Raw genomic sequence first — 27,296 nt, forward strand, 5'->3', positions numbered from 1 at the left:
TCTTGAAAGATAGAGAAATAAAGTCTCTCTTGAGCCCTAAGGGTGGTGGGCGAGTCCTGAGGCTGCGCCTGGGAGTGACCCACAGCCTCCTAATAGGGACTGGGTGGAGAAGTGCATCCAGAGCCACCGACATTCTGCCCCTGGGGAGCCAGAGCCTGAGGAGGATCCGCTTGGGAGGAGGACCCAGGAGCCCAGACAGTGTAGCTTTGTAGCTTTGTACCTTTGACCATCCAAGGGCAAGCACAATTTTCCTGAACAAATGTCAAGCATGTGTGGATGCTCAGATGATATACAACAACTTCATCCGTGTATCTCCAGGGCAGCTTACTAGGAAATATAGCTCATTCTCAACAATAGTTGTAGATCACAGTACACTCAGCCAGCCTATTCCTAGAATAATGGTAAAATGTGTGAGCCTAGCAATATATTACCTCATAAAGAACAGAGATGCAAACAGATGCCTGGATATTTTTGATGAGCAATTGCATCCACTCACAAGAGAAAAGCTTCCAGAGGAATACTTTGAGCATGATCCTGAACACGTGTATTTACGGATTTGTTGCTATTATTTTTAGTGCCACACGCTTACCAACTGAATGTGCAATAACAACCTTGGTTTTTATAGAAAGGCTTTTGTCTTACACTGAGATTGATAGCTGTCCTACTAACTGGAGAAGGAGTGTCCTGGGAGCCATTCTTCTTGCCTGCAAGGATTGGGATGATGAGACTCTGTGGAATATGGAGTTCTGCCGGATCTTCAAGGATGTTACACTTGAGGACATAAATGAGTTAGAAAGGCATTACTTGGACCTGATTAAGTTTAATGTTAATATGTCTATCAGTATTTATGCCAAATACTACTTTGACCTTCACACTTTAGCATTTGACAAGGGCATATGTTGCATGTGTGTGCCACTTACCAAAGAAAGACCTCAAGACCTAGATGTCATGTCACAATTGTGTGAAGACAAAGACTTATGCAGAGCAGCTGTGAGCAAACTGTCCAGTGATGGCAATTTTGTTGGGGTGTTTTTGTCTAATACCATCCTCTCATAAAAGTGAGAAATGGGACCTAAGACATCATGAACCCCTCATTTACAAAAGCTGGAGAAATACTTCTCTTGTAAAAAAAAAAAAAATAGAAAAGTTAATATTTTCACCAAAAGGAAAGACCTCGAGTTCAACAAACTCCTGGACAGTGACAGTTGCACTGCATGGGAAAGGAAGAGACCTTGTCAAAGCAGCAACACACTTCCTGTCCTTGTTGATGTGAGCAGTTACAAGTACTGCAAAGCAGAAGCTCCCAGCTGACACAGAGGCATTTGCTTAGTTTGCAGGCCAGTGCCTGTGAGCTCTGTGAGGTTTTAGAAATAGAAGTTTAAATTTAAATTAAAGTTTTAATTAATTTTTAAAATTAGATTTAAAAAATAGTACCCATCTAATTGTTCTGCCCCCCCCCCATATTGCTGCATGTGCCTTTAGGATTGTGCAGTATTGCCATTAAAATATGGGGATCTTTTTTATCACATGGTGCTGGGAATAAAATCAAGGGTCTCTACCACTGAGACACTCACCCAGCCCCACACATGGGTGTGTTCGTGGTCGTGAAGCCACTGAGGAGCAGGCTGTAGCACTGAGGAGCAGGCTGTAGCACTGAGAGGTATTGAAGGTTCTTCCTTCCCATGGTATCATTGAGTTGCTGATCATTATTGTCAATCTATGTACACAGAAAAGCTGCTGGAAAACACTTGTCACTCATGTTCTTTGCAAGGTTTGTGGCATGTTTGTGGTCATAAGGAGCCTCAGTTATGGCCTTTCTATTTCTATCCGCTACATACTGCATCTTGTAAACTCTTAATGGTCCTTCATGTTTTCTGATAATTTCCCCCTTGTTAAATAAACATAATAGAGGATATTTTCATGGCGCAAATCAACATGGTGGTCTAGTGATAACAAGCAGAGTAAAATACAAGGTGTCCCAAAAGTTTCAGGGTAGTTTTAAGCCTCACCCTACTGTGCAGCTGCCTCCCAGGGTTCTGCAGCAGGTATAAAAGCTGCAAACTTTTATAAAGCATCATTTGAAAATTTCAATTTTGCAGATTTGGAATACTAAGCTTTTATTCTTATTTTTTCCTAGTGTCTCTTAAAGGGAATAGAAGAGGAACTGGAACAAAAATTGCAATTAAAAGCTTAATATTCCACATTTTAAAAATTAAAACTTTCAGATGATATTTTATAACATTGTAGCTTTTGTACTTCTACTGGTATCAAAGCTTAAAATTACACTGAGACTTCCGGGGTGCTTTGTACTGCCACATAATTTCCCTCCTGTTTTTAAATAGTTGTTTGAGTGCTGTGCACTATCTGCTTTCATCACCTAAAATTCTTTTCTCTTGATTTGGTAAAGGAAGCTTATTAAGAGCAGTGTTAATTCACGTGTAATAAAAAGGAATTGGACCCCAGTAGCAGCAAGTGATATGAAAGTTTCTTTTAAAGTCTACCCTACATGTTAACCTTGCTCTAGTTGTCTCATTTCAAGTCCTCCTATTTAAGAGAGAACTTACATGAACCATAGGAACATTAGTGAAGGCATAAAAGGGTGTAGATTAAGTGATTTAAGGATGTTTACAATGATGTTACCTACATTTGAAATATTAATATCGATTAGTGTTCTTACCCATGAAATCGATTTCTCTGCCACCTCAAATGTAATGCTAGGAATCTTGTCTGTAACAAAGCACTTCCAGCCTGGCAGTACTTTCTCACAGTGTAGCAGGGCCTCACACAACCTTACATATTGCAGGTTCCACCATATTTTTTAAAAAGACGTAAGAGATAAGCAGTGGCATATGAAATATTACAATCCACCACTTTGAAATTATTTATGGAATTTCAAGCTTGGAGATCTGAGTGTTAATTGCAATTTTATTTTGAAAAACAATGCTATCACTTAGTTATGTTTTTCCCCCTTATTTATATTTATATATATATTTTTTAACCAACACATTACTATTTTTTAATATAATGATAATTGCATTACATCAAGATTTCATACATGGTAAAATATGGACCTTATAATGATCAAAAGTTTCCAAATGTATGTACTTGCTACATATTAAGGGCAAAATATAAGTTAAGGATTTGGTTTTTTTCTTTTTGTTTTTTTTGTTTTGAATTTATATTAAATGTTTTTTTGAGGGCTGTAACATGAAAAAAGAAGAACACAACACAGATTACATTATGATGACCAAGGCAGTGTTCTACATGACAGAAATCAAAATAAAACAAGTGTATACAGTAAATATACCAGTGCTGAACACAGTACTTGAAATTTAACCCAAGCTGCATATGCATAAAATGATCTGACTACAGGATTATGCAAAATAAATTTTTTTAGAACACCAGAATGTCAACCATGCTGACTATACAATGACTTATTCCCCTAAAGAGTATTTTGAGACAATTACTGTATGACATGAAAAGAACTGACATAACACTTAAATACTACAAAAATACTTGAAAACATATTTGTAATGCAATTCTGTATAAAATATAGAGTTAATCTTATTACTTAAAAAATTGAAAAGCTAAAGACCACCCTGAATAATGGTGAAAACCTCAATAAAGAAAAATGCTCATCACTTGGATATCATTAGCAGAAAACTGATAAGATTTGGTTGAGGGGAACAAGGAAGGTATCTAATGAAGTCATTCATGTAAAATTCATTCAAAAATGTTCATAAAGTTGTAAATTTCTGCTTATAACATCTTAAAATATTATACCATGAACACACTTTCTACTATTTAATTGGAGGACAAAAAAATATCTTGAAAAAAGTGTTTCTCAAAATGAGGTTCGAAAGTCCAAAAGAGTTCTAATGTGGGCTCAGTAATAAACATGGTAAACAAATACCCTGGGTGATTATTCTACACTCTGAAATGCCCTATGGAAAAGAGCAACACTTAAAAGCGAGATCTTAAACATATTTCTGACATGTTAGAATTCTCTATAAGTCTATGTTGTGAATACTGCTTTTTGTTTTAAAACAAGTTCCAGGCATTAAGAGAAATGTACATGCCTCGGAAATGAATAGGAGAATGTCTATAAACATTTTCCTTTGATGTTTTCATTAGTTTCAAACTAAATTATATGAAGAAAAGACAATACATGAGTACAAGCTTTGGAAAAGTAATATTTCTCATGAAATGGGTCATCTAAAAATGGCCAAAAGACAATTCCTTAAATGTTTACAAATTTTAAATCATTCCAAATTCAAAACCAGATCATTAACTAAAATTAGGATGCTATAGATCATCCTTCTGTTTTAGTATCATTTTTATGCCAAGGATGTGAAAGGTAACCATTATCATCTAAATGTAAATAAGTTATAATGGTACAATCTTAGTTTAATTTAATTTTAGTTAACTCTAGTTTTAAATTTAGAACAATTTAAAATTTATAAACATTTAACAAATCATCTTTTAATCTTTTTCAGATGCCCCATTTCATGAGAACTACTATCCCTCCAAAGTCTGTAGTCATATATTGTATTTTCTTCACATAAAAAAGATACAAGTATATTTTTATTCACAGTTGTTGGTATTTTTTGGATTTTCCTGAAGGGTATATAAACTGACCCCAAAAGGTGGTCAGTTTCAAAAGTGTGGTTGGAGGCAAGATATTTTACTGAAAAGACAAATTGTTTTCTTGTATCATAAGTAAAAAGAAAAAATATTAGGGATGAAATGTATATACAAGTGTGGTTAACAAGCAATTGCCTCATTGTTATTTAAATCAGTTCATAAAAATCTAATCTATGAACAAAAAATTCCATATTCTCTACTATAGACTACAAGAATCAAGTATTACATCTAAATATAGCTTCAAAACAATAACTTAAAATTAGCTTCCATACATCTCTGAAATGGTTAATTCTATCTAGGTTGGTAACAAGTTTTTCCAAGCATTAAATGGGAACATAAGCAAAATGCACAGTTGAAAAATGGAAATCAGACCCCTTCTTCATACATTGTAAGAGGATTGATATACTCAAAACCTGCAAATTCATATCCATCAAGCTCCCTCACAACATCATTATCATCTGGGGTGAGCCTGACAGGTTCATTAGTAAATTCAGGATCAAAGTTCTCCAAACCGAATCACTCAGAGATATTTGATTTAAATGGAGGCACCACCTGCTTTTGCTCCATCATGTCTCAGTCTACATTTTGAAAGAATGGATGCTCCTGAATATCAGCAAAGCCCCTATGAGGAGGACAACCCAGTCGTTCTTTTGGGTCCTTGTTCAGAAAACCCTCTAGGACACTTGCAGCTTGTATAGACAGAAAACGAGGTATGACAATGACTCTTTCCAAAATTACTTGCAAGACATGCTTGATTGAGTTTTCATAAGGGTTATCAGAGCTCTCATCAAGATCGAATGGAGGGCCGGGGATTTAGCTCAGTGGTTCCAGCACCTGCCTTGCAAGCACAAGGTCCTGAGTTCGATCCCTGGTGCCAAAAAAAAAAAAAAAAAGATCGAATGGAGTCTCTCTGATCATCATGATATATATCACAACTCCAAGAGTCCACCAGTCCACACTGAAACTGTAATCTTCCCTTCTTATAAGTTCTGGAGCCACAAAATTAGGAGTGCCACAGAAAGTGCAGGTCATGTCTCCTGGCTGTAAGCCTTCCTTACACAAGCAAAAATAGATGAGTTTAATGTGCTCTTTTAAATCCAATAATACATTTTCTAATTTTAAAATTCTGTAAAGTATTCCTTGCCGATGAAGGTAGTTGACTGCTAAACTGACCTCTGCAGAGTAAAACCTGGCATGTTCTTCAGGAAGGCGTCTTTGTTGCTGCACATGAAACAGTAGATCTCCCCCATTGACATAGTCTAGAACAAGGAACAGTCTGCTTTCTGTCTGGAAGCAAGCATGCAGCCCAACTAGAAAAGGACAATGTAATGCCTGGTCTAGAACGCCTTTCTCTTTCTGTATCTGATCAACATTGACATGCTCTTTTTTCACTGCTTTTATTGCATACATATGATTTGATTCTTTCTGTTGGACTAACAGTACTTTCCCATAACTTCCTCTACCAATCACTCGGAGCAAGTCAAAGTCCTGAAGACCTAGACTAGATGAAGCTTTGCCACCTTCCCCGGTGTTCCCTGACTCATTCTCTTCATCAACTTGTTCTAAAGCCTGATGAGTTGAAAGGTTATGTGGGATTGCTGTGTGTGCAGGATCTGAAGCCATGGATGTTGGATTGACTGGCACCCTGGGCTCTGATGGTAAAGAACGCTGCCCACATTCAATTGTGACAAGTTTGTGACACTTCTTGTGAACTGAGAGTTTATAGTTGGTGCACTTATACACCTGGTGGCCAAGTCCCCCTACACAGTCTATGCAGACGGCACATTGAGCTCGCCTACTGAAGCGTTTGGCCTGAAAAGTGTGGCCATTCACATAATACAGCTTTCTCCAGCAGCCTGTAGCTCTGTGGTGGATGGATTTCTCTTCTCCTGGACAAGGCACTTTAGGATCCTCTGGTATACAAGGCAATGAATGAATTAAGAGCTCAGAATCTTTCTTTAGCTCAGAAAGCCTAATGGCCTCTTCTAACTCCAACTGAGGTGACACAGTAAACGTGTCTCCTTCCTCCTCTACCCAGTGTGTGGTGAAAAGCTGTTCATTGTCCAAACACAACACATCTCGATCTTTATCACACAGGCCCTCAAAGGAGATGAAATTTTCAAGAGATCTTGTCATGATGTGTCTTCCCAAAATCAGGGCCAATCGGGTAGAGCTGTGGGTGGTGGAGGTGCCTGGGAAGCAGGGACCACAGATGGATTGGCTGCCCAGGGAAACAGGCAGGCAGGGCTCAGACAATGAGAGCGGCCTGACTGCCTACAGGGACCACACTGGCCAGAATTCTGCAAGGCTCTTTGTGAAGTTGTTTCCAATAGTGGCAGCCAGGCCTGGATAGATGTACACCAGGCTTCTCAGTGTCTCTCGGGGGCCGGTGGTTGTAACTTCAGTCCCCCCCTGCCCCCCCGGACTCTGACTCTCTAGGTTTTCTGTGCCCAGCTCTGAGGAGGCCTGCTCAGAGCTACTGGGTGTTTCTGGGCCTGGTGATACCTGCCCCATGCTCTTTCCAGTTTCTGTGCCATTGGTATTTAGGCTTAGGGAGACTTCACTGGGATACCTTGATTTTGGTAGGTCACTGGTGGTCACTCCAGGGGAGACTGTCCCTGGGGTGTCTGTGACAGTCATGTGGCTGCTACAGTGTGGCCTGTGGCATCTGGATGGAGTCAGCCATCTTCTTAGTCTTTCACAGATACTTTCTCTACCTGGGGTCCTGAGGCTGCGGCCTCTGGAAGTGGAGAAGCAGCTCAACATGTTCGCTGTTGACCGTCTCGGGCCACATGAGCTTGGGAGATGGCTGTTACTAGATTGTGATGCTTGTTAGCAAGGGTTCCAAGTTCTGTTTGGAGATGTTGCCAAGGAAGTGAGCTCATGTCTTGGGGTTCCATAACCTGAGTCTCCATGTAATAGAAAAGCCTATAGCCCTGTAGGGATAGAGACCCCTAGGAAGGGAGAGATGAGCCCCTCCCCAAAGGAATTCATATAGCTGGCAGAACAGGCTTAACCACCCATAAAAAGCTGACGGTCTGCGGAGGCTGCACCTCCTCTTCACACTGTACCCTGCAAAGCTTGGTTTGCTAAGATCAAAAGGGAAAAGAACCTTGGCTGTAGGGAACAGGGAAAGCGGACGTTACCAGAACCTCTGCAGTAAGTCCTAGTCTCCTTCGAGGCCCGGCAGTACATGGTGAATTACAGGAAAGGTAGAAAAATGAGACTTTGAGAAGTGTCGGGAGCAATGTTACATAATTTTAGGGAAAAATCATTCAGTTAGCCTAGGTTCTCCTGCCTACAGCCCAGCTATGGAATTCCCAGACATAATTCCATTTTGGCCTCAGTCAAAACTGAGACCTCAATGATCCGGGGAAGCTGTGATTCTCCAGGACAAGAAACATCCTGGGAACTGAAAACATCCTGGGAGGAACAAACATCTACTCAGGCCCTCTTTCTTGGATTGTTACATCTTGTTTACCCGGATGTACTGAACTCTCTGCAAGTCATTTGTTACGTTTGTTTCTCCCGATGTACTGAGTACTGAATAAAAGGTGCAGTAAGCTGGGGGCTTTTGTCTTTGCCGCCCAGAGCAGTACTGATCAGACCCAAAGCTCAGCTTCTTCTCAGTCTCATTTTTCTACCTTTCCTATAATTCACCGTGTACTGCCATGGCTCGCAGGAGACTAGGACTTAACTGCAGAGGTTCTAGTAATGTCCCCTTTCCCTGTTCCCTACAGAGAAGAAGCTGAGCTTTGAGTCTGATCAGTGCTTCTCTGGGCAGCAAAGACAAAGACCCCCTAGCTTGCAGCACCTTTTATTCAGTACATGGGGAAACAGATGTAACAAATGAAATGCAGACTTCAGTACTTCACATTGGGATAAACAAGGTGTAACAAAAGACTGGGGGGCAGTGGAAATCTAAGAACAATCAGGAACTATGCAGATGAAGATTTGGTTCCTTCCAGGAACTAAGCAGATGAACGTTTGGATCCTCCCAGGGTGTCTCCTGCAGGTGTGGTCTTGTCCTGGAGCATCACAGCATCACAGGAGCACTGAGGTCTCAGTTGTGACCTGAGGCCAAAATGGAATTATGTCTCAGAAGGCCATAGCTGGGCTGTAGGCAGGAGAACTAGGCCTAATCAAATGATTTTTCCCTAAAATTATGTAGCACTGCTCCCAGCACTTGGCCCTAAGATGTAAATGGCCCCTGAAAAGACCCTTCCCTGTTGTCCCTAGTAATGAGCTAAGTTAATCATTAACCAATCAAGTAGGGGCGCCCTCAGCCCAGAGGCAGGATAGGCCCCCACTACTATAAAACCAGCACGTTGAGCCCCCCTGCAATGGTGGCTCCATTCGGGCACCCCTGCCTGTCTCTCTGGGAGAAGGCAGCTGTACTCTTGCATGCTTGCTGAATAACAGTACAACTTTGCTTCTATGCTTTCGGTCTCTATCTGATTCTTTCACAACCTTCTGCATCTTCAGGAGAGTCAGGCCCAGAACTGTGGGGACTCTCCCCCTGCCTCCGCCCATGACAGCCATTTTTGCTTCATACTAAATAAATCAGTGGCCACTTCTTTTGTTATTTTTATCTAAGTATCTATGAATTTTTTTTCTCTTTCTCACCTGTTAGTTTTTCACTTTTGCATTACTGGGGTTTGTATTCTGCATCTCCTCAGTGAACTATATCCTCAGACGTTTTACTTCAGATACCCACTAAGGATCTCACTAACTCACCAAATTGGTCGGGCTGGACTCCACCATGTGACCTTCTTACCTCAGCTGTCCAGAGTGCTGGGACTGCAGTCACTCACCATCCTGCCTGATTCAGTGTGCAACTACAGTAGTCTGGTGTGCCTTTATTGCAGAGATTTTCTTCACTTTTCCAATGGACTTCCATTTTCATCAAGGAGCCTGAGAGAGGCCCTCTTTCTGTTGCTCACTTCTGTTCTATCTTCTGGAGCTCAAAATAATGTGCTTTATGACCCCCTGCACCTCTGTGCTGTGGATCCAAATACTGTTTCAGCACAGCCACCGGGGTGGGGGAGAGTGGTGCTGCTGGTACCCACATAGCTCACCTCCTTGGCACGGGGGGGGGGGGGCTCTGCTCCTCCAGTTTTTTGCTGTTTTGCACTGTGAAGTGCATCTGAGGATTTTATGTGGCTATGGTGTCCCTGGGCCTACTCTAGAAAGTTGTACAACAAATTTCTTCTATGTGAGGGTCATCCTGATACCAGCAATGTTGAGCTATTGAAATCTTGATTTCAGGATCAGCAAAGAGGTGAACCTGAAGAAGATAGCTTGTACAGGACAGTCCCCTTTGGAGCACCACTTGTTTACCCTTCATGACTGTGTGGCCAGCCGGGAGCAGCAGTGTTGTAAGACCGAGGGCCTTACCAAACACTCCGAGGAGCTGACTGCAGTGAAGGACACCCGGGAAGGAACACACCGGACAAGTTGGAAAGTAAAACAGACCTTTATTAGTCTGGCCAGATGGCACTCCCAAAGCAAAATAGCTTAGAGAGGCAACTGGCTCAGAGTCCGAGGCTGTTCTTATAGGGGGTTGAGGGGGAAATTAACATATAGAATTAAAGAAAAGGCACAAAGGTTAGTGGTTGACTGTCACGTATTGATGGTCAGCAGACATTTGCAGCTTGTTCTATAGATTGTGGTGTCAGGAACATCAGTTCTGGGCAAACAAGGAGTTGAGTAGTTTACTTTGGGACTTTAGGTCTGTTACAGATTTTATCTAGTGTCCCAAAACTAACAAGCATCATTATCCATTAACTCACATTTAATCACAGTTGGGGCTAGGAGGTTTTATGATTACAGAGTTATGCAGTCCCACAGTTTATCAGGAAGAGAGTATCAGCTCACGTGTTGCCGGCAAATTGTTAACTGCTTCCAGATGTGGTGGAGGATGCTTGTAATCCCAGCACCAGGAGACTGAGGATATGCATTTGAAGTCAGCCTCAGCTACATACTGTGTTCAAGGGCAGCTGAACTACATAGCAAGATCCTGTGCATGGGGCTGGTGTGGCTTCCGCACCTCCATCACAGGGGCTCTCTGATGTCCAAGAGGAGGCAGCACAGCCCCTTGTCCTCCCCTCACTCCCAGATCCTGATGTCGTCACAGAAATCAGCATCCTGGTTCAATTATCACGGCGTAATGAACCATCTCAGAATATAAAGACTTAAAATATCTTCAGTATTAAGGACCATGAGTCTGGATGCATCGTGGCTTCTTCAGCTGGCCCTGCCTGCATCATTCTTGGAGCAACATTCCGTTAATGGACATTCTCAGTAGCACCCTTGAAAGAACATCTACAAGACACTGATGGATCCCATCACTGCTTTGCATGATGAGAGGCACAAATCTTTCTTGCTAAGATCAGAAATACGGCAAAGATTTCTCTTCTCACAAGTTTTCTTCAATATCACAGCAGAAGTTGTAGCTGTGCCTCAGAGCCGAGCCCAGCGGCCGATGAACACCAAGGCCTGAGCACCTGTGTGTGGTGGCAGGAGCGCCATGAACTCCTGCTGCAGCCGGTGTGTTCGTCGGGGAGCCGGTACCTTCCGGTGCGTGGCTGGCATTCATTGGCCCCTCTCAGCCATGGCTCCAGCCCAGGGTGACCATGGGGTTGGGCAGCGTGTCCGGGGGCAGGACCTGCGCAAGCTCCAGGCTGCTGCACACCACCTTGCCCTTGGTGGGCGCCTCCGCCCTGCCACTCCCTCGAGCCACCCATCTTGCTTGCAGCCTGGGGGCAGCGCCGCGACCCCATCGCCATGCCCCCCCCCCCCCCACCAGCACGCTAGCAGCGTGAGCCACAGAAGGAGCGGCAGCCTCGGCATGCGGGCGGGCATGCGGGGCCTCCAGGCGGCCGCGGGGCCGGCGCTCCTCGGTGCCGACATGCTCTTTGTCCGCGGCCTCCCCGCTCAGCCTCCATTTATATTTTAAAAAGTTAATAAAGTATTTGATTAAAAATTTTTAAAAGTCTCTCTTTCACTACTCCCAGTCCTTGGTCTGATCTGTCCATTGCTCATGATCAAAGGTTGGACGGGAAGGTTATTTTTCATACCTCCCTACAAGTTGTTTGGTTTTTTAAATCATACTCAATAAAATCCTTATCATGCATGAAAAAAAGGGTCTGTATTCATAGAAAATGGCTTTCCAGACTTTCTTTTTTTTTTTTTTTTTTGGTACTGGGGATCGAACTCGGGACCTTGTGCTTGAGAGGCGGGCGCTAGAACCACTGAGCTAAATCCCCGGCCCTTCCAGACTATTTTTAATAAGTAGTGTGAAATAAGTATTTTTAAATTATTCCATTGACATACAAAATTATTACCGTTCTAGGAACACCTTCATGTCAATGAATAATCATAAGCAATGCAGCTACTTAACTGGAATGAAGAATGGGAAAACTGAGATGGAAGAACCAAACAGGATTCAGATCAGGAGCAACCTTGTGAACAAGGTTAAGTCATTTGGGCTCCACCTTGAGGACAGAATCCAAGTAGCATTAGCAGGATGGCTGTGTTAGATTTTCTGTTGCTATGAGAAAGTTGTTTACCTGAGAAAATCAACTCATAAAGAGGAAACGTTTATTTTTGGCTCATTGTTTCAGAGGTTTTAGTGTAATGGTTGCTTGGCTTGGTTGCTTTAAGGACTGTGGAGAAGGAAAAAACATCATGGAGGAAATGCATGGATAAAGAAAGCTGTTCACCTCGTGGGAGCCAGGAAGCAAAGAGAGAAGGAGGAGGGGCAGGGAGAAAAAGTATACCCTTTAAGGGCACAACCCAGTGACATACTTCCTTCAGCTAGACCCCGTGTCCTAAAATTTACATCGTATCCCAAAACCTATGCATCCAGAAGTGGATTAATGCATTCGTGGGGACAGAGCCCTCACGATCCCATCAGCTCCCAAAGGCCCCACCTTGAACCTTGCTGAAACTGGGGCCCAACACAAATCTTTGGGGTGATATTTACGATCCAAACCCTAACAATGGCTAAATGTCCGTCAAAGTTCCTGCCAGATCTGAGATGTTCCTCTTTTAGAAATGAAGTATTTGTAAAATAACAAAATAAAACAAAAAAACAAAGACTCACTCAAATGTCACATTTTAATATATAAAGTCTGTCTTTGAGTCATATTTAGAGACAGTTTGAAATTTTAAAATTAAACACAGTTGAGAATCCATCAATTGTTGAACATTCCTTCTGTTGAGAATTTTTGAAAGCCATCATTCTTATAAAGTTTTCTACCAGAGAAACATGCCAACAGTTTGCAAATATTAGCATGAGCAAACAAAAAGAAAAGAAAATCTTCTTTGCACCTAAAATAAAAATATTATCTCTGTTGGTTGGATTTTCTTGGTCTTAAATTTTTTCCCAGAAAATGAGGGCAAAAGAACTATTTGTTTTAACTTGACCCATCTTTTGCAATCCAGCTTAATCATTTTACAGAATTCCCTTTGAAATAAATGATCTAGATGCTCAGACAATAGTGATAGATTTTTGACACTTCAATGATAAATCTAAGAGACACCTTTAGTGAAATTTATATATCAAATTTTCCTTTCTGCACCTTTTTAAAAAAAAACAAATTTAGTGTTAAAATTTTGGTAATAGAATTTTACTATTTCAAAGCAAGGAATCCCAATGTGACCATAAATATCTAACTTATACAAATACGTTTAAAGACATCTGTTATACTTCACACTATATAATAAGGTAGGAAGGAGTAATAAGAAAAGATGTAAATAAAAAATTCTAGTGAATGTACAAATCATAAAGATAAATTTGATATCTTAGAGATAAAATTTTATTTATTTGTAAATTAATTACTAGATTCAGTTGTTATAAGAATTTTTTCTTGAGCTCTTATATCAAAGTAATTAAAATCCTCCTGAAAAGTATAATATTTTATATAAAAATCCCTGTTAGAATAAGTGGAAATTTTGAATGAGGGGTATATAAATTAATAGATATTGGAGTATACACATTCTGTATTGAAGTGTTCTGTTATTTATGAGGCTGACGTCTTCACCGTGGCTCTCTCACTGCCAGTCACAATCTTTTCTCCACCTGTTTTCAGCTTCTCTAGACTGGGGAGATCAAAGAACCAATCCTTGGACTCCCTTTGCAGAACTAGATTATCCTTAGACTATTTCTAGCACCAGGATATTATCACCTTAATCTTGTCTAAAAGCGACCACCTTGTGAGCTTTCTCTAATTCAGACTCAACTCTAAAATCCTCTCAGTTTGAAATTTAACCCAGGTAGGTCTCTGTCCATATCAGAAATAGTTGAAACCTACCAGACATAAATAAAGTCAGGGCAACTGCCCTGGTCTACAGAAGGCCAAAGGGAATGGGACTTCATGTTTTCTAGTGCTGAGCCATTCTTTATTGTCCCAAACTCCCAGTTTATAGTCTTTTTATTTATATTTCTAAAAATAAGTCCCCTAGGTATAAATTCCTGTAAAATACCCCCTATCTTTATCCTTGGTTATAAAAGGGTATGTTAATCTAATTTTCATTTTCTTAGAGATCCCTTTTTCTGATGTTAATTATTAATCAGAGAACTAATTTACCCAAATTCTAGAAGCTTAGTTTACTTAAAAAGGAAAGTAGCATCAAGAAGGTTATATTCAGTTTTATACCATCTCTAGGCATGGGCCTTTGGAGAATACTTTGTTTTCTAATCTTCCTGGGGAAAAGTTGGGGACAGGAACAAATGTAAGTAAAGCAAACCATTTGCATTTTACAATGTATCTTAGTTAAGATGACTGAAAAAGTAAAATCAACAGATTGTGTTAATTTGAGCTGAGAAGAAGTTTTTCATGGACTAAACACAGTTAAACCAGAGTTACCCAAGGATCAATTCTAATACTGTGATTTGAAAATCTATTTGTTGCAATTACTTCCACATTTATGAGGTGATTCCTTATAACACTTAGTATTACTGAAATCTTCTATCTTTTAAACTACATCCTTTTTTTTTTGGTACCAGGGATTGAACTCGGGGCGTTGTGCTTGCGAGGCAGGTGCTAGAAGCACTGAGCTAAATCCCAGGTCCTATATCCTTTTTTCCTCTGTCTCGCTTTTTTTTTTTTTTTTGGTACCTGGGATCGAACTTGGGACCTTGTACTTGCAAGGCAGGCAGTGGCACCATTGAGCTAAATCCCAGGCCCTGTCTCGCTTTTTTTTGAGACAGGGTCTTGTGTCTTGCTTTGTAGTACAGGCTGGCTCTGAACTCACTTTGTAGCCCAGCCTGGCTTTGAACTTACTGTGTAGCACAGGCTGGCCTCGAACTCACAGTGATCCTCTTGCCTCAGCCTCCTGAGTGCTAGGATTATAGGTGTGTGCTATCACACTTGGCTAAACTATATCTAGCTATTTCTAGATATTTTACAGTATAGTGTAGTAGTGAATGGTAACTGGATATTATCTAATGAAACCTATTCATTTTATATGGGAGAATAAATCCAGATAGAGGAGGTATTTAGCCCCAAATCACTTGCTAGTAGAAAACTGACGCAGGACTTTTATTAAGGTGTCCTGTTTATCATTTCATTTATTTGTTTGTGTTTTTTTGGTCCCGGAGATTGAACTCAGGACCTTGCACTTGCAAGGCAGGCGCCAGAACCACTGAGCTATATCCCCGGCCCTGTTTATCGCTTCAGTTTATTTCTTTCTGTCATAAATTTAAACAAATAAGTATGTTAAATATATTACACATATAAATGTATACTTTGGATGTCATAAAATGGCCACAATCACCTGTTATCTTAGGTACAGTACCTGACTGACTTGGTATTAGGGATGGAATCCAGGATCTTATGCATGCTAGGTCTATCACTGAAGTCATTCTTTTTTTGAAAGACAAGCAGCTGAAGCTTGTAGAGATGCAGATTAACTGACTTCGAATTAGTGGAACGTTAGTGTTATGATTGGGGGATCCCATAGTTCTTGTCCAGGGATATTCTGAGTTATTTTATGGCACTACATTGGCCCTTAATGAAAGGTATTTTCTCACTTTTTCTTAAAAAGTGGGAGAGAATGCCATTTACAACTTAGTAATTAATACTTTGATTGACTCGTCAGGTATTTATTGAGTATATACTATGTGACAGGCAGTGAAGATTAGAAGACAGGAACAGACAATTCCTAGAGCTAACATTCTAACTGGAGAGGCAAAATAATTAATGAATGGGCCAATAAAAGAATGAATAAATAAGGACTGGTAATTATTAGTATTATGAAGAAACAATAAAGTAAGAAGATAAAGAAATGATGGGCACTATCTGAAAATGTGGACAGGAAAGATTCTCTTATGGAAGTGACACACAAACAGGTCAAAGGAAGTGAGGGAGCAAGCCATGTAAATTTCAGGGGGAAAGAGTACTTTGTAAAGCCCAAAGTAACGTTCTTCCCTCTTTGCAAGCTCAGCAGCCTGATTCTCTGCAGCTATTAAGAGAAAATAAAAGTATGAAGTTCTTCATATGGATGAATATCAGTGAAGATGAAATACAGGAGCTGATTCCAGAGTCATCTTCTAAGGGCTTCTAAATACTAAATAGTTTATGTCTTGCCAGTACCACCCAAAAGACTACTCAAAACAACATATTAAATTGAAAAAATTAGGCTCATAAGAACATTGAAATTAAAATAGCTTTTAATCCCTAGATTTTTCTGATTGCAACAATTTTAATAAGTTCAGTTTAGGACAGCTGTTGAGAGTGTTTATTTCTGGGAACAGGCTATTCAAGTTCATCGTTAATTTTATAACTTACTAGCTCAGTGACCTTGGCAAGTTAATTAGCTGTTTGCTTATCTTAAAATGGGAGCAATTATAAGACTTCCTCACTGAATAGTTGTAGGAATAAAATGAAATATATATATCTATATCTGAATATGTGTGTGCGTGTGTGTTGCCATATAAAGTGTTTAAAATAGTTTCCAGCACAAGTAAGTTTTCAGTAAAATGTATCCTTGTACCATTTCTCAATTTCTCTGGTCTCCTGCTGATCTTATAGGTTAGATGATGGTTGGAAATCTGGAGATTCTTCAGTTTGCCTTTTAGCAGGTCCAAACTGTTACGTAGGAGAATTTCCAGCTGCTTTAAAGGACTTAATTGCTCCCAAACTAATTTCATTGCTACTAAAGACTTGCTGATTTTCAAAGACATTTAGAATGCCATAATGTTGATAAGAGCCTGAAAAATTCTTTCACTAGGAGTGACAGGTGCACTTTATGCCTGTTGGACCACTTGAATTAGTTAAATCACTGTGTCCTTTGGGCTTGATGCACACTTCTTTTTCTTTGTAATAAGACATAGTCCTCACTATTCAAATTAGATACTTTCGGGCTGGGGATTTAGCTTAGTGGTTCCGCCGCCTGGCCTGCAAGCACAAGGACCTGAGTTGGATCCCTGGTACCAATAAATAAATAAATAAATAAATTAATTAAAAAATTAGATACTTTCTGATACATTATTTAAAAATCCAGTTTATGGGCCAGGGATTTAGCTCAGTGGTTTCACTGCCTCTACGCAAGCGCAAAGACCCGAGTTCGATCCCCGGTACCAAAAAAAAATCCAGTTTATATTTTAAGTTTCCATTTAATAAGACAATGAAAAAAACACACTAAAATTGTTTCAAAATCTTGTATAAATTCACTTCCATTCTTGTGTCATTTGGATGAAACATAATAGCAAGGAAACAGACTATGGTTTCATCAGTGCTTGCTACCTTGACCTCAATTATACACATAACAAGGGACAGAGAATTGAATACAAAGTCCTGGCTCATTTATTCATAAAATATGTGACCTCATCTAATTAACCGCTGATCATGTGAAAAATAGGAGTACTAGTACCGACATCATTGACTTCTCATAAAGATTAAAAGATTCTATGTAAACTGCTCATATGCCTTTGACATAAAACTATTCAATTATTGTTATTGTTATTGTTACAGGATGATGATGGACCTCCACCACTATTTCCATTTCCAGAACATTCCTCCAGCCCAACTGTATTCTATCTTTATCTTTATCCATCCACTAGTATAATATTTCTAAGGTTACTTCCTCTTAACTAATTTAGTGAAACTAGTGAATCTTATTTATTGAGTACTGACCATGCTGGGTGCTTTAATGTATACATTCTTAACACAGCCAAGTTTTTTAAAAAGTTATTTTTACAGATAAATAATTTTTACCTCAGAGGTTAGTGGCTTTACCTCAGCCACTCAGCCAGCAGATGATATAGCTGGCATTGTATGGTTGGTGCCTATGTTGCTTTTCATCTTCATTGAGGTAGGGGGACATTTACAGAGTCAACACCTAGTCATCACTGTTGAGTCACCCTTGGCAGCAGAAGCCCAGGGGAAGTGCTATTATTATCTTTCTAAATGTAACCCAGATCTCCACCTCTATTTCTCAGGGCTTAATCACAAGTTATTTCTTCTTGGAAACTATGCTAAAATTACCATAAATCACAAAAGAAAATTTTACTTTAGTATATCAAGTGAGAGAATTATCAGAAGTATAAGAAAATATGCTCTGTACAGCTACTGTACCTTTTCTTTTCCTGTTTCAACAGATATGTCATTTCAGCACCCAAAGTATTCCTTGTTGGAGCACCTGAAAATATTGTAATTCAAGGTTATGGATACAGTGAAGCATTTGATGCAACAATCTCTATAAAACATTTTCCTAATAAATATTTTAGTTATTCTTCGGGCTATGTTCATTTATCCAAAGAAAATAAATTCCAAAATGCTACAGTCTTAACAGTATGTATCTATCATTAATTTTCTTTATATATATATATTTTATAATTTTATTTATTCTTTTGGTACTGGGGATCAAACTTGGTACCTTGTGCTTGTGAGACAGGTAGCATATATATTTTATAAAAGCTTGAATATTGAAAATAGGGATTTAATCATTTGTGCCACTCTACCACTATGTGATTATTAGATGATATCAGTAACTAATGATAATCTGAGTGAAACAGACAATTCTAAACAGTAATGCATGTAAATGTTTACATTCTTATTGGAAAATAAAATTGTGCTTCTTGACCTGATGCCACAAACCTGTAATCTCAGCTCCTCAGAAGGCTGAGGCAGGAGGATGAAGTTTGAGGCTAGCCTGTGCAACTTAATGAGACTCCATGTAAAAAAAATTTTTCTTAAAGGGCAGAGGGTGTAATACAGTGCTATGTAGAGGACTTAACTTCCCTGGCATGCAGAAGAGTCCAGGTTCAACCCCTAGTACCCTCTCCCAAATTGTACTGATACAAAAATATTTGCATATAAAATAAAAATACCCTCTTGCTGTGAAAAGTATCACTATAAAGAAATATATAAATATGAATATTCATGCTAATCTGTAGTGCATTGCTCATAAACAGCATAAATGCTATTTAACATGTTTGTTTAAATTCCAATAATCTTTAATTATAGCCCTGAAATAAAATTGATTACTGGAATGAATAGCTGTCTTTGACAATACACAATTAATAGAAAGAACAAGCTAGATTGACTAACTTCTATTAAGACATTATAGTATTTACTGGTTAGAGACCTGCTTGCAATTCAAATCTTACTAAAAATCTGATACTTAAAGAATCAGAAAAAAATTACAGAGTTTCAGTATTGGAAGGAGCTCTGGGGCTTATTTAGACCAGTGTTTCTTTTTTTTTTTTTTTGGTACCGGGTATCGAACTCGGGTCCTTGAGCTTGCGCAACAGGTGAGGAAACCACTGAGCTAAATCCCCGGCCCGAGACCAGTGTTTCTCTAAAGTGAATTCTTTATAAAGAAACTAAAAGTTGAAATTTTATAAAGAGCTTATATTAGAATTTTATTAATTTTGAAATACTTTTATTTTGTATATTTGTTTTGCTTTTTTAAATATATAAAAATTATATGCAAAATAAAAATATATGTAATTTTAGGTTTGTATATATTTAGCTCACACTGTAAATGATTTCTTCTTTATAATTATGAAATGTCAATGCTGAGAGTCTTCCATATATTTTATCTTTTAAAAAGTATATATACTCAGTTCGATCCCCGGTACCAATCAAACATAGAAGTTCTTTCAATTATGGGGTTTTTTTTGGTACCAGCGATAGAACTCAGGTCCTTGCGCTTGTGCAGCAGTTGGTGAAACCACTGAGCTAAATCCCCGGCCCCCTCAATTATGGTTTTGTTTTTTCTGGTACCAGGGCTCGAACTTCAGTTATGTTTTTGATACTGAATGTTTCCATCTCTAAACAAATAACCGATTCATTTAGTAGGTTTATTAAGAATTAAAATTGATTTCCCAAAAGTATGTTTTTTAGTAGATACTCTCTTATCTGATAAGATGCACAGTAGCCACTAGCCAGGTATGGCTATTTACTTTTAAATTTAAATAAATCAAATTAACTAAAACCAAAAATTCAGTTCCTCAGTCACATTAACCCCATTTTCAGTGGCACATGTAAGTAATGGGCACCATATTGAGAGGCAAATATATAAAATGTTCCCATCCTCACAGAAAATTCTGTTGACCAGTGCTAAAATGGTTAATTAAAAAGTAGATGAAGGTGAAAGGATCATACAAATTAATGATATTGTAAGCATTTCATTTTATCTCAGCATTAAAAAGTATCTTTATCGTTTGATGTTGTGCCACAGTCTTCTTTAAAGTGTAAATCCACTGACTAGAGTGCCAAATTTTATTTGTTATGTTTACACTTTAAAGTCATCTCTGTTTTTGTACTTTGTTTCTTAAAATTGGAGAAAGAAGCTTGGTATGATGGTACACACCTGTAATTCCAACACTCTGGGAGGATGAGGCAAACCAATCATAAGTTTGATCTCAGCCTGGGCAACTTAGCATCTTAGTGAGATCCTGTCTGAAAATAAAAAATGAGGAAGCTGGAGATGTAGCTCATTGAACCAGCCCTGAGTCCAATCACCAGTGCACACAAGTGAGGTGGGGGGAGGAAGAGGGAGCTTAAAGATACTCTAAAGCAATCTGAGTGCAGAAATCTGTGGATTTATATTGTTTTCCAAATTTCTACAATAATATCACATACTTAATTTCTTAGTTGGTTTTAGTGATTAACTTTTTTTTTTTTTTGGTACTGGAGATCGAACTCAGGACCTTGCGCTTGCAAGGCAGGCGCCAGAACCACTGAGCTAAATCCCCAGCTGATTTTTGTTTGTTTGTTTGTTTGTTTTAGTGATTAACTTTTATCCCATGTTTCCAAAGCTTAAACATTCACAGAAATACTTTTTTCCTTTTATTACATATTAGATTCATGTAGCACTGAAAGTAAAGGAGTTATATATTTACAATTTTGTACACAAAGGTGGGAAGTGTGGATCTACTTTGTGGGAACAGAAGTGTATGCTATAATACAAGGTGTCTAGAACATCAGTCAGGATATTGTACAGAGGGAATGGAGGGCATGGATTAATCCCGTGAGATGATTAAGTGAAACTTTCTTATGAGCTTCTGTAGTAGTCATTTCATTAAATGTGTGTAAAATTTAGGACATGTAGAACCAATAAGACTTTCAATCATTAAAACTAAATTTTGATTATAATATTAGACACTGAAGGGCTTTGGACAAAATTACTGTACTCTTCTGGCTTCTGTACCGCTTTTTAAATAAGATATACACACTTATTTTTGCTACAACAATATTACAGTGGTTTCTGGAAAGTCAACATGCTCTATAACCTTAGAATTAGTTTACTCTTTTTCACCAATGTTTTCTTTTACAGATACAACCTAAGCAATTTCCTGGAGGACAAAACTTGCTTTCATATGTGTATTTAGAAGTTATATCAAAGCATTTTTCAAAATTGAAAAAAATTCCAGTAACCAGTGACAATGAATTTCTCTTCATTCAGACAGACAAACCTGCTTATATTCCACATGAATCAGGTAGTGTTAGATACTTTTTTCTTGGGGGACAAACTGATGCTGTATTGTAGAATACTTAAAACACCTGAAATTGAGTGGAGACAGATTTCCACCTTGCTCAAAAGATTCTCAATTCTTAATGACTTTTATTTTTTCAAATAGCATTTTAATTTAAAATTTATAGAGAATTTGCTAAGTAAATTGCAAAATCAACAATTACATTGTCTGTCTTATCAGTTATTTTCAAATAGGAATAAAAGTTTTTTTTCTTTGGGATATTTTTTGGTTGTTTGTTGTTGTTGTTGTTGTTTTTGGTTTTTTGAGACAAGGTCTCGATATTCAGGCTGGCCTTGAACTCACTATGTGGCTCAGGTTGGCCTTGAACTCACAGCAATCCTTCTGCCTCAGTCTCCCAAGTGCTTGGATTACAGGCATGTGCCACTATGCCCGGTATAGAAAAAAAGATTTTTAAACATTGTAAAATGTTGTTAAACAAATAGAAGACTTAATTGCAAACAATTATGGTAAAGGAAAATAAATTTTTATAGATCCATGTTCATGAAAAATTTCATTGACTCTGGAGTTAATTACCAAACTGGGAAAACTAAAGAATAAATTGGTCACAAAAATGAATGGATATTAGTTTTCGACGGACTTGTGCCTAAGAAAGTTGTCTGTTAAAACACTTTCAATGTACAGTTCTTCTGTTAGAAGGGGAAGAGAAGAACAGCCAATTGAAACCTTTTGCTGGAGGAGTATTAGGATTTTCCCCCAGTAAACCAAAACTAAAACAGAAAAAATATTACCGTTGTCTAATATATACACATGTTTGCAAAGCTTCAATTCCCTCATTTCTCTTCTTCACCATCATTGGTCTTTAAGCACCTCAGAGATGAAATTATGAGATGTGTATGTTCAAGACAGAGGCTGTAATGTTTAATGATATTGTTGAGGAAGGACAGAGAAAAGGAGGCAGGACCAGCAGGTTTTGTTGAAAAACTCGGCACATGGTGGGAACTTGCTAAATGTTGATTGCTGCTCCTGATGACAATAGTGAGGCGGTGAGGGGTTCTATAATTACCATTTCAGCAGGAACACCTTTTATGATCAGCTCAAAAGGAAAGGCCTAGAAAGCATGAGGACTTGGCTATCAGCTTAGACAGAATGCCATACCCAGAGTAGTACCATCCCTTGACTCTTAGAAGGAGACTTGGTATATAAGGCAATAGTCTCTGATCATAAAGCTTAGGTACTTTTAAACTTAATCATACCTAGAGTCAAGCATAACCTTACCCCTGTCTTCCTTCTACATTAGAGGATGTTTCATTAATTGGGTACTGTTCACACTTTCTACCACATAGGGTCATCAGTCATTACTCAGTAAGTATATAGCCTAATGTTAAGAGGCTGGGACCCTTCTTAGTTAACAAGGCTTTCCTTAAGAACTGCTCCACTCTTCTTTGTCAGAACGTATCAGGACTTTACAGTAAAAAGATAAGGTAACCTCAACTGTTCTAATCATAGAGGAAAGCCAAACAAATTCCTCTAAATATTATTGGCCCATTAGTGAGGGCTCATGAAATAATGGTGAAAAGCAGACTCTAGAGCCAGCATATCTTAGTTCAGATCCCAGCTTGCGTGTTACTAGCTCTGTGTTAGTTAGACTCTCAAAGCTCTATGTTTGTCATCTGTTAAAGATAATAATCCAATATACCTGATAGAATTGTGCAAACTAAGTGAGTTTATACATATGCAGTGCTTCAAATAGTGTTTAGCACATAGTACTAGGAAAGTGTTTTCCACTACTACCTAATCTGTGAAATAGTACATAAAAGAAACAGAATTACTTAAAAGTAATTTTTAAAAGTTGATCAAATAGCCGGGGATTTAGCTCAGTGGTTCCACCGCCTGCCTCAAAATCGCAAGGACCCAAATTCGATCCCCAGTACCAAAAAAAAAAAAAAAGATTTAAAAACTGATCAAATCTTGCTGCTTATAGCTCTAAAGTCCTGAATGACATATTTAGTCTAAATATCCTTGAAAGGCTTTTAGTGTAAGCATCTTTAGGGTAAAGGCTTGAGTCTCCAAGACTTTATAGACTAAAGGACATTAGGATCTCCCAAGGGCTAGGATTTAGCTCAGTGGTTTCGCCACCTGCTGCGCAAGCGCAAGGACCCGAGTTCGATCTCCGGTAGCCCCCCGCCCCCCCAAAAAAGAATATTGGCCCAAATTCTTCAGTTCCACATAGCCTGTTTCCTGATTTCTTCTCCAGCTTCCTCGCCTACCATGAGTCCTCCCAGCTCAAAGTGGGAGCTTTCATTTCAGTTGCTTGCTCTACCTTTTTCTCATCCACATCAAGTCCTGCATAAGGTGCCGTTATCTCTGCCCAGTGTCTTCCTGCCCTCCTTTGCCTTGTCAACTCCTACTTCACTCTTTCTGTGATCTCAGGACCCTGCAGAGAGCAGCCTTTCCTAATCTAGCTCTCCTTCATTACTTCAAATACCCCCTTCCCGGCATAGCCAGGGGATATTCATAAGGCAGGAGGAAGGGTTCAAGTTGGAATACAGGTGTGAGAGGAAGGAGAGAGAAGAAGGTGAGAAATTTATTGAGATATTGCATTCATCTTCTCTGCTTATTAATATTAGTTTTGGGCTGGGGATTTAGCTAAGTGGCACCGCGACTGCCTCACCAAGCTCAAGGTTCTGAGTTCAGTCCCCGGTACCGGAGAGGGGAAAAAGGAGATTAGTTTTGGTGTGGCTTCTTTGTAGAGACTTGCATAAAATATTGACCCTCTAAGAGATGTTAGGCTTATGGTGCCAGATCTGTTTTATTATGTGGGCAAAATTTTGGCCATGAAATGATTTGAGCATCTGCAAAACCCTAGAGAAATTACAATATGCTATTGGAAGAAATTAGATCAATATGTATCAAACAACTATGAGTTAAAAACCAAACAAAAGCTTTTGTTTAAAAGTAGAGGTTTCGGGGATTTAGCTCAGTGGTCCCGGATCCTGCCTCGTGAGCGCAAGGTGCCGAGTTCGCTCGCAGACTTTGCTACCTCGACAAAGCTGTACAACCACAAGCACAACCACAATCAAACCCAGGTCACTTTTACTTTCTCAAGGCTGTCTTTTGCAATAAGAACTGATTTGGAGCCTTGTTGGTTTTCATAAGTGGAAGAGTACACAATGTCTAATCAAACACCCAATTTTCCAATAAAATCCTTAACCCTAATAGAAGGCAATATTATACCCTCATATAACCGTCACTGTTTAGTACTATAATATTAATGGTAAATAATGGCCTAACTACACATATAACTAATTTTGTACTATGAACATATTCCCAAAGATTCATATATAAATATATTTTAATAAAGTGAATTCTATTTTAAATTCACTAGAAGTAGCTCTTTAAAGAAATTCCAGAGTAGGCTCTTAAGATTTTTTAGTAATGTATACTATTAACTAACATTTTCTTTCTTTCAAATATGTATTTTGTGTATATTGAATTTTTAAAATAAGATTTAGCTCTTTAAGGATGATTGTTTTTTGTTTGTTTGTTTTTCAGTACCTGGGATCAAATTAAGGACCTTGTGCTTGCGAGGCAGGTGCAGGGCCATTGAGCTAAATCACTGGCCCAAGAATGATTGTTTTAAAAAATCAAAATACTCTTGTGTTTAGCAGTTTTTAATGATATAAATTATTCTTACAGTAAAAGTGAGAGTCTATTCTCTGAATGATGACTCAATGCCAGCCAAAAGAGAAACTGTTTTAACTTTCATAGTAAGTATTTAATTTATTTAAAAAATACTTTATTTCACTTTTTAGGACCTGACCTCACACTACGCTAATTCATTCCATATCCAATAAATTATTATTAAACATTTATTATGAATATACCATTATAGATCTGTACCTCTACAAATAGACATATATAAAAAGCTCATAAAAATTAAAGCCAGCATTTTGGGCCAGGGATTTAGCTCAGTGGTTCCACCTCCTCCCTCGCAAGCAGAAGGTCCTGAGTTCGATCTCCGGTACCAAAAAAAAAAAAAAAATTAAAGCCAGCAATTTGATGGATTTTGAACTAAGCCATTGGAGTACATCTTTAGTGATTTTTTTTTTTTTTTGGTACTGGGGATCGAACTCGGGTCCTTGTGCTTGCGCAGCAGGAGGCAAAACCACTGAGCTAAATCCCCGGCCCCTTAGTGATTTATTTTTAAAGCACATTCATCAAGAATTAATTGAATACCTATTATGTACAAAAATTTTTAATTGCATAATTTAAGACAAAGAATTATAATCCATGCTATTTACTTTTAAGGAGCTCAGAATTTAATAGCTAATATACTAATACTGTGGAAAACTTGGCTAAACCTTGAGGTTACCATTACCATTTCTCAATCATTTATCAGATATGACACACATAATAGATGGCCATAATAGAGCCTATGGTCTTACTCAGTTTGTAAGTTTGTAATCAATCTCATGGTTTTACCCAGTTTTCACACCTACATTTTTTTTTGTGGAGAAATAAAAAAATCATAACTTGTCATAAGTGCTCACTTATTAACAGTAGGTGTATTAGTAATGGTCTTTTGCTATAGACTGCAATACCTTTTGCTACTCAAACAAACCAACAAATTTAGAATACAACATACAAAAGAGTAGATATTAGACAACAAAATCTTACTGTAATATAACCCAATAATGTGTGCACTGAGACAAATGATACAGGAAATCAGAGGGAAAACAAAATACGGCTGAGAGTGAAGAGCGATATAATCCTTATCTTCAGTGGAATAACTATGAGAAACTGGATTTCCTCAATGAAAGGAGTTCACATAGGTTCTATTAAAATAATGAAGACCAGTCCATGTATTAAACAGCATGAATTAATCTATGGGAACAGGGAGAACATGACAATAGATATTAAAAAATGAGAATAGTAAATAAGCTGGCAGACCTACAGAACGTCTGCAGGAGAACTAAGCAGAAGCAGTGTCACCTGAATGCTCTTTTTTTCTATTGGAGAATAGCAGAAGTGTGGATATAGGCTCTTTACTCCACGTCTCCATGGCTGAATTTGAGTGATGTGCAGCCCTGATACCACAGGCAGAAGGAGGGTTGAGAAAGCTGATCCCAGAGCCAGAGGAAGAAGAGATCCTCTTAGACTGCACACAACTGATGATGGGATGAAGAACAGGCAGAAAGATACTTAGCTACAAATGCCATTCTTCAAAATAGGCTTTTGTATATTTTACAACTTGTAATTCAAGAACGAAAGTACCTTAAAATTTCAGCCATCAGTTTTGGTTATGAGAAATGGTGCTTTGCTTTTCTTTTTTTAACTGAAAGCTTGATGAGTTCAAGGAAAGTCAAAACCTCATCTTGATAATTTGCTAAACTGAAAACCAAATAACTTTCTGGTTAAGCTTTCTGAGAACTTCCAAGTTTTCTGAATCATCTTAGGGGTTGTATCAAGCTCAAAGTATTATATTGTACATGTATCAAATGTCAGCTAAAAATATAGTTTATAGAATATTTACTTTGGAAAACTTCAAATTGGATTCTGGTACTTATAAAGCCTAAGTTCACATTTAGCATATTAAAAGCATCAGTTATTTTGTTGTTATTTATATTTTATCATACTTCTTTTTAAAATTGTAGAATAAAGAGTATAGCCTTTCCTGGATAATAAAATAGGGAACATACCA

General features: G+C 38.4%; 1 protein-coding gene and 1 pseudogene across 2 annotated transcripts in view; both read left to right on the plus strand.

The window, feature by feature from the left end:
* Nucleotides 1-317: 317 nt before the first annotated feature.
* Nucleotides 318-1,056, plus strand: LOC101723115 (cyclin-Y-like protein 1 pseudogene; annotated as a pseudogene).
* A 13,184-nt stretch (nucleotides 1,057-14,240) lies between these two features.
* The window catches only part of LOC101710080 (complement C5-like), a 39,792-nt gene continuing 26,736 nt past the window's right edge, over nucleotides 14,241-27,296 (plus strand). For both annotated transcript variants that reach the window (XM_004849462.2, XM_013073872.2), the window contains exons 1-4: nucleotides 14,241-14,382; nucleotides 18,251-18,443; nucleotides 21,436-21,598; nucleotides 25,292-25,362. In XM_004849462.2, the coding sequence (XP_004849519.2) occupies nucleotides 14,318-14,382; nucleotides 18,251-18,443; nucleotides 21,436-21,598; nucleotides 25,292-25,362 (492 nt within the window). In that variant the 5' untranslated portion in view covers nucleotides 14,241-14,317. The remainder of the gene's footprint in view (nucleotides 14,383-18,250; nucleotides 18,444-21,435; nucleotides 21,599-25,291; nucleotides 25,363-27,296) is intronic.

Source organism: Heterocephalus glaber, unplaced genomic scaffold (assembly GCF_053883595.1).
Source record: "Heterocephalus glaber isolate CG9 unplaced genomic scaffold, H.glaber_assembly_v1.0 deba00001479, whole genome shotgun sequence".
Classification (NCBI taxonomy): Eukaryota; Metazoa; Chordata; class Mammalia; order Rodentia; family Bathyergidae; genus Heterocephalus; species Heterocephalus glaber.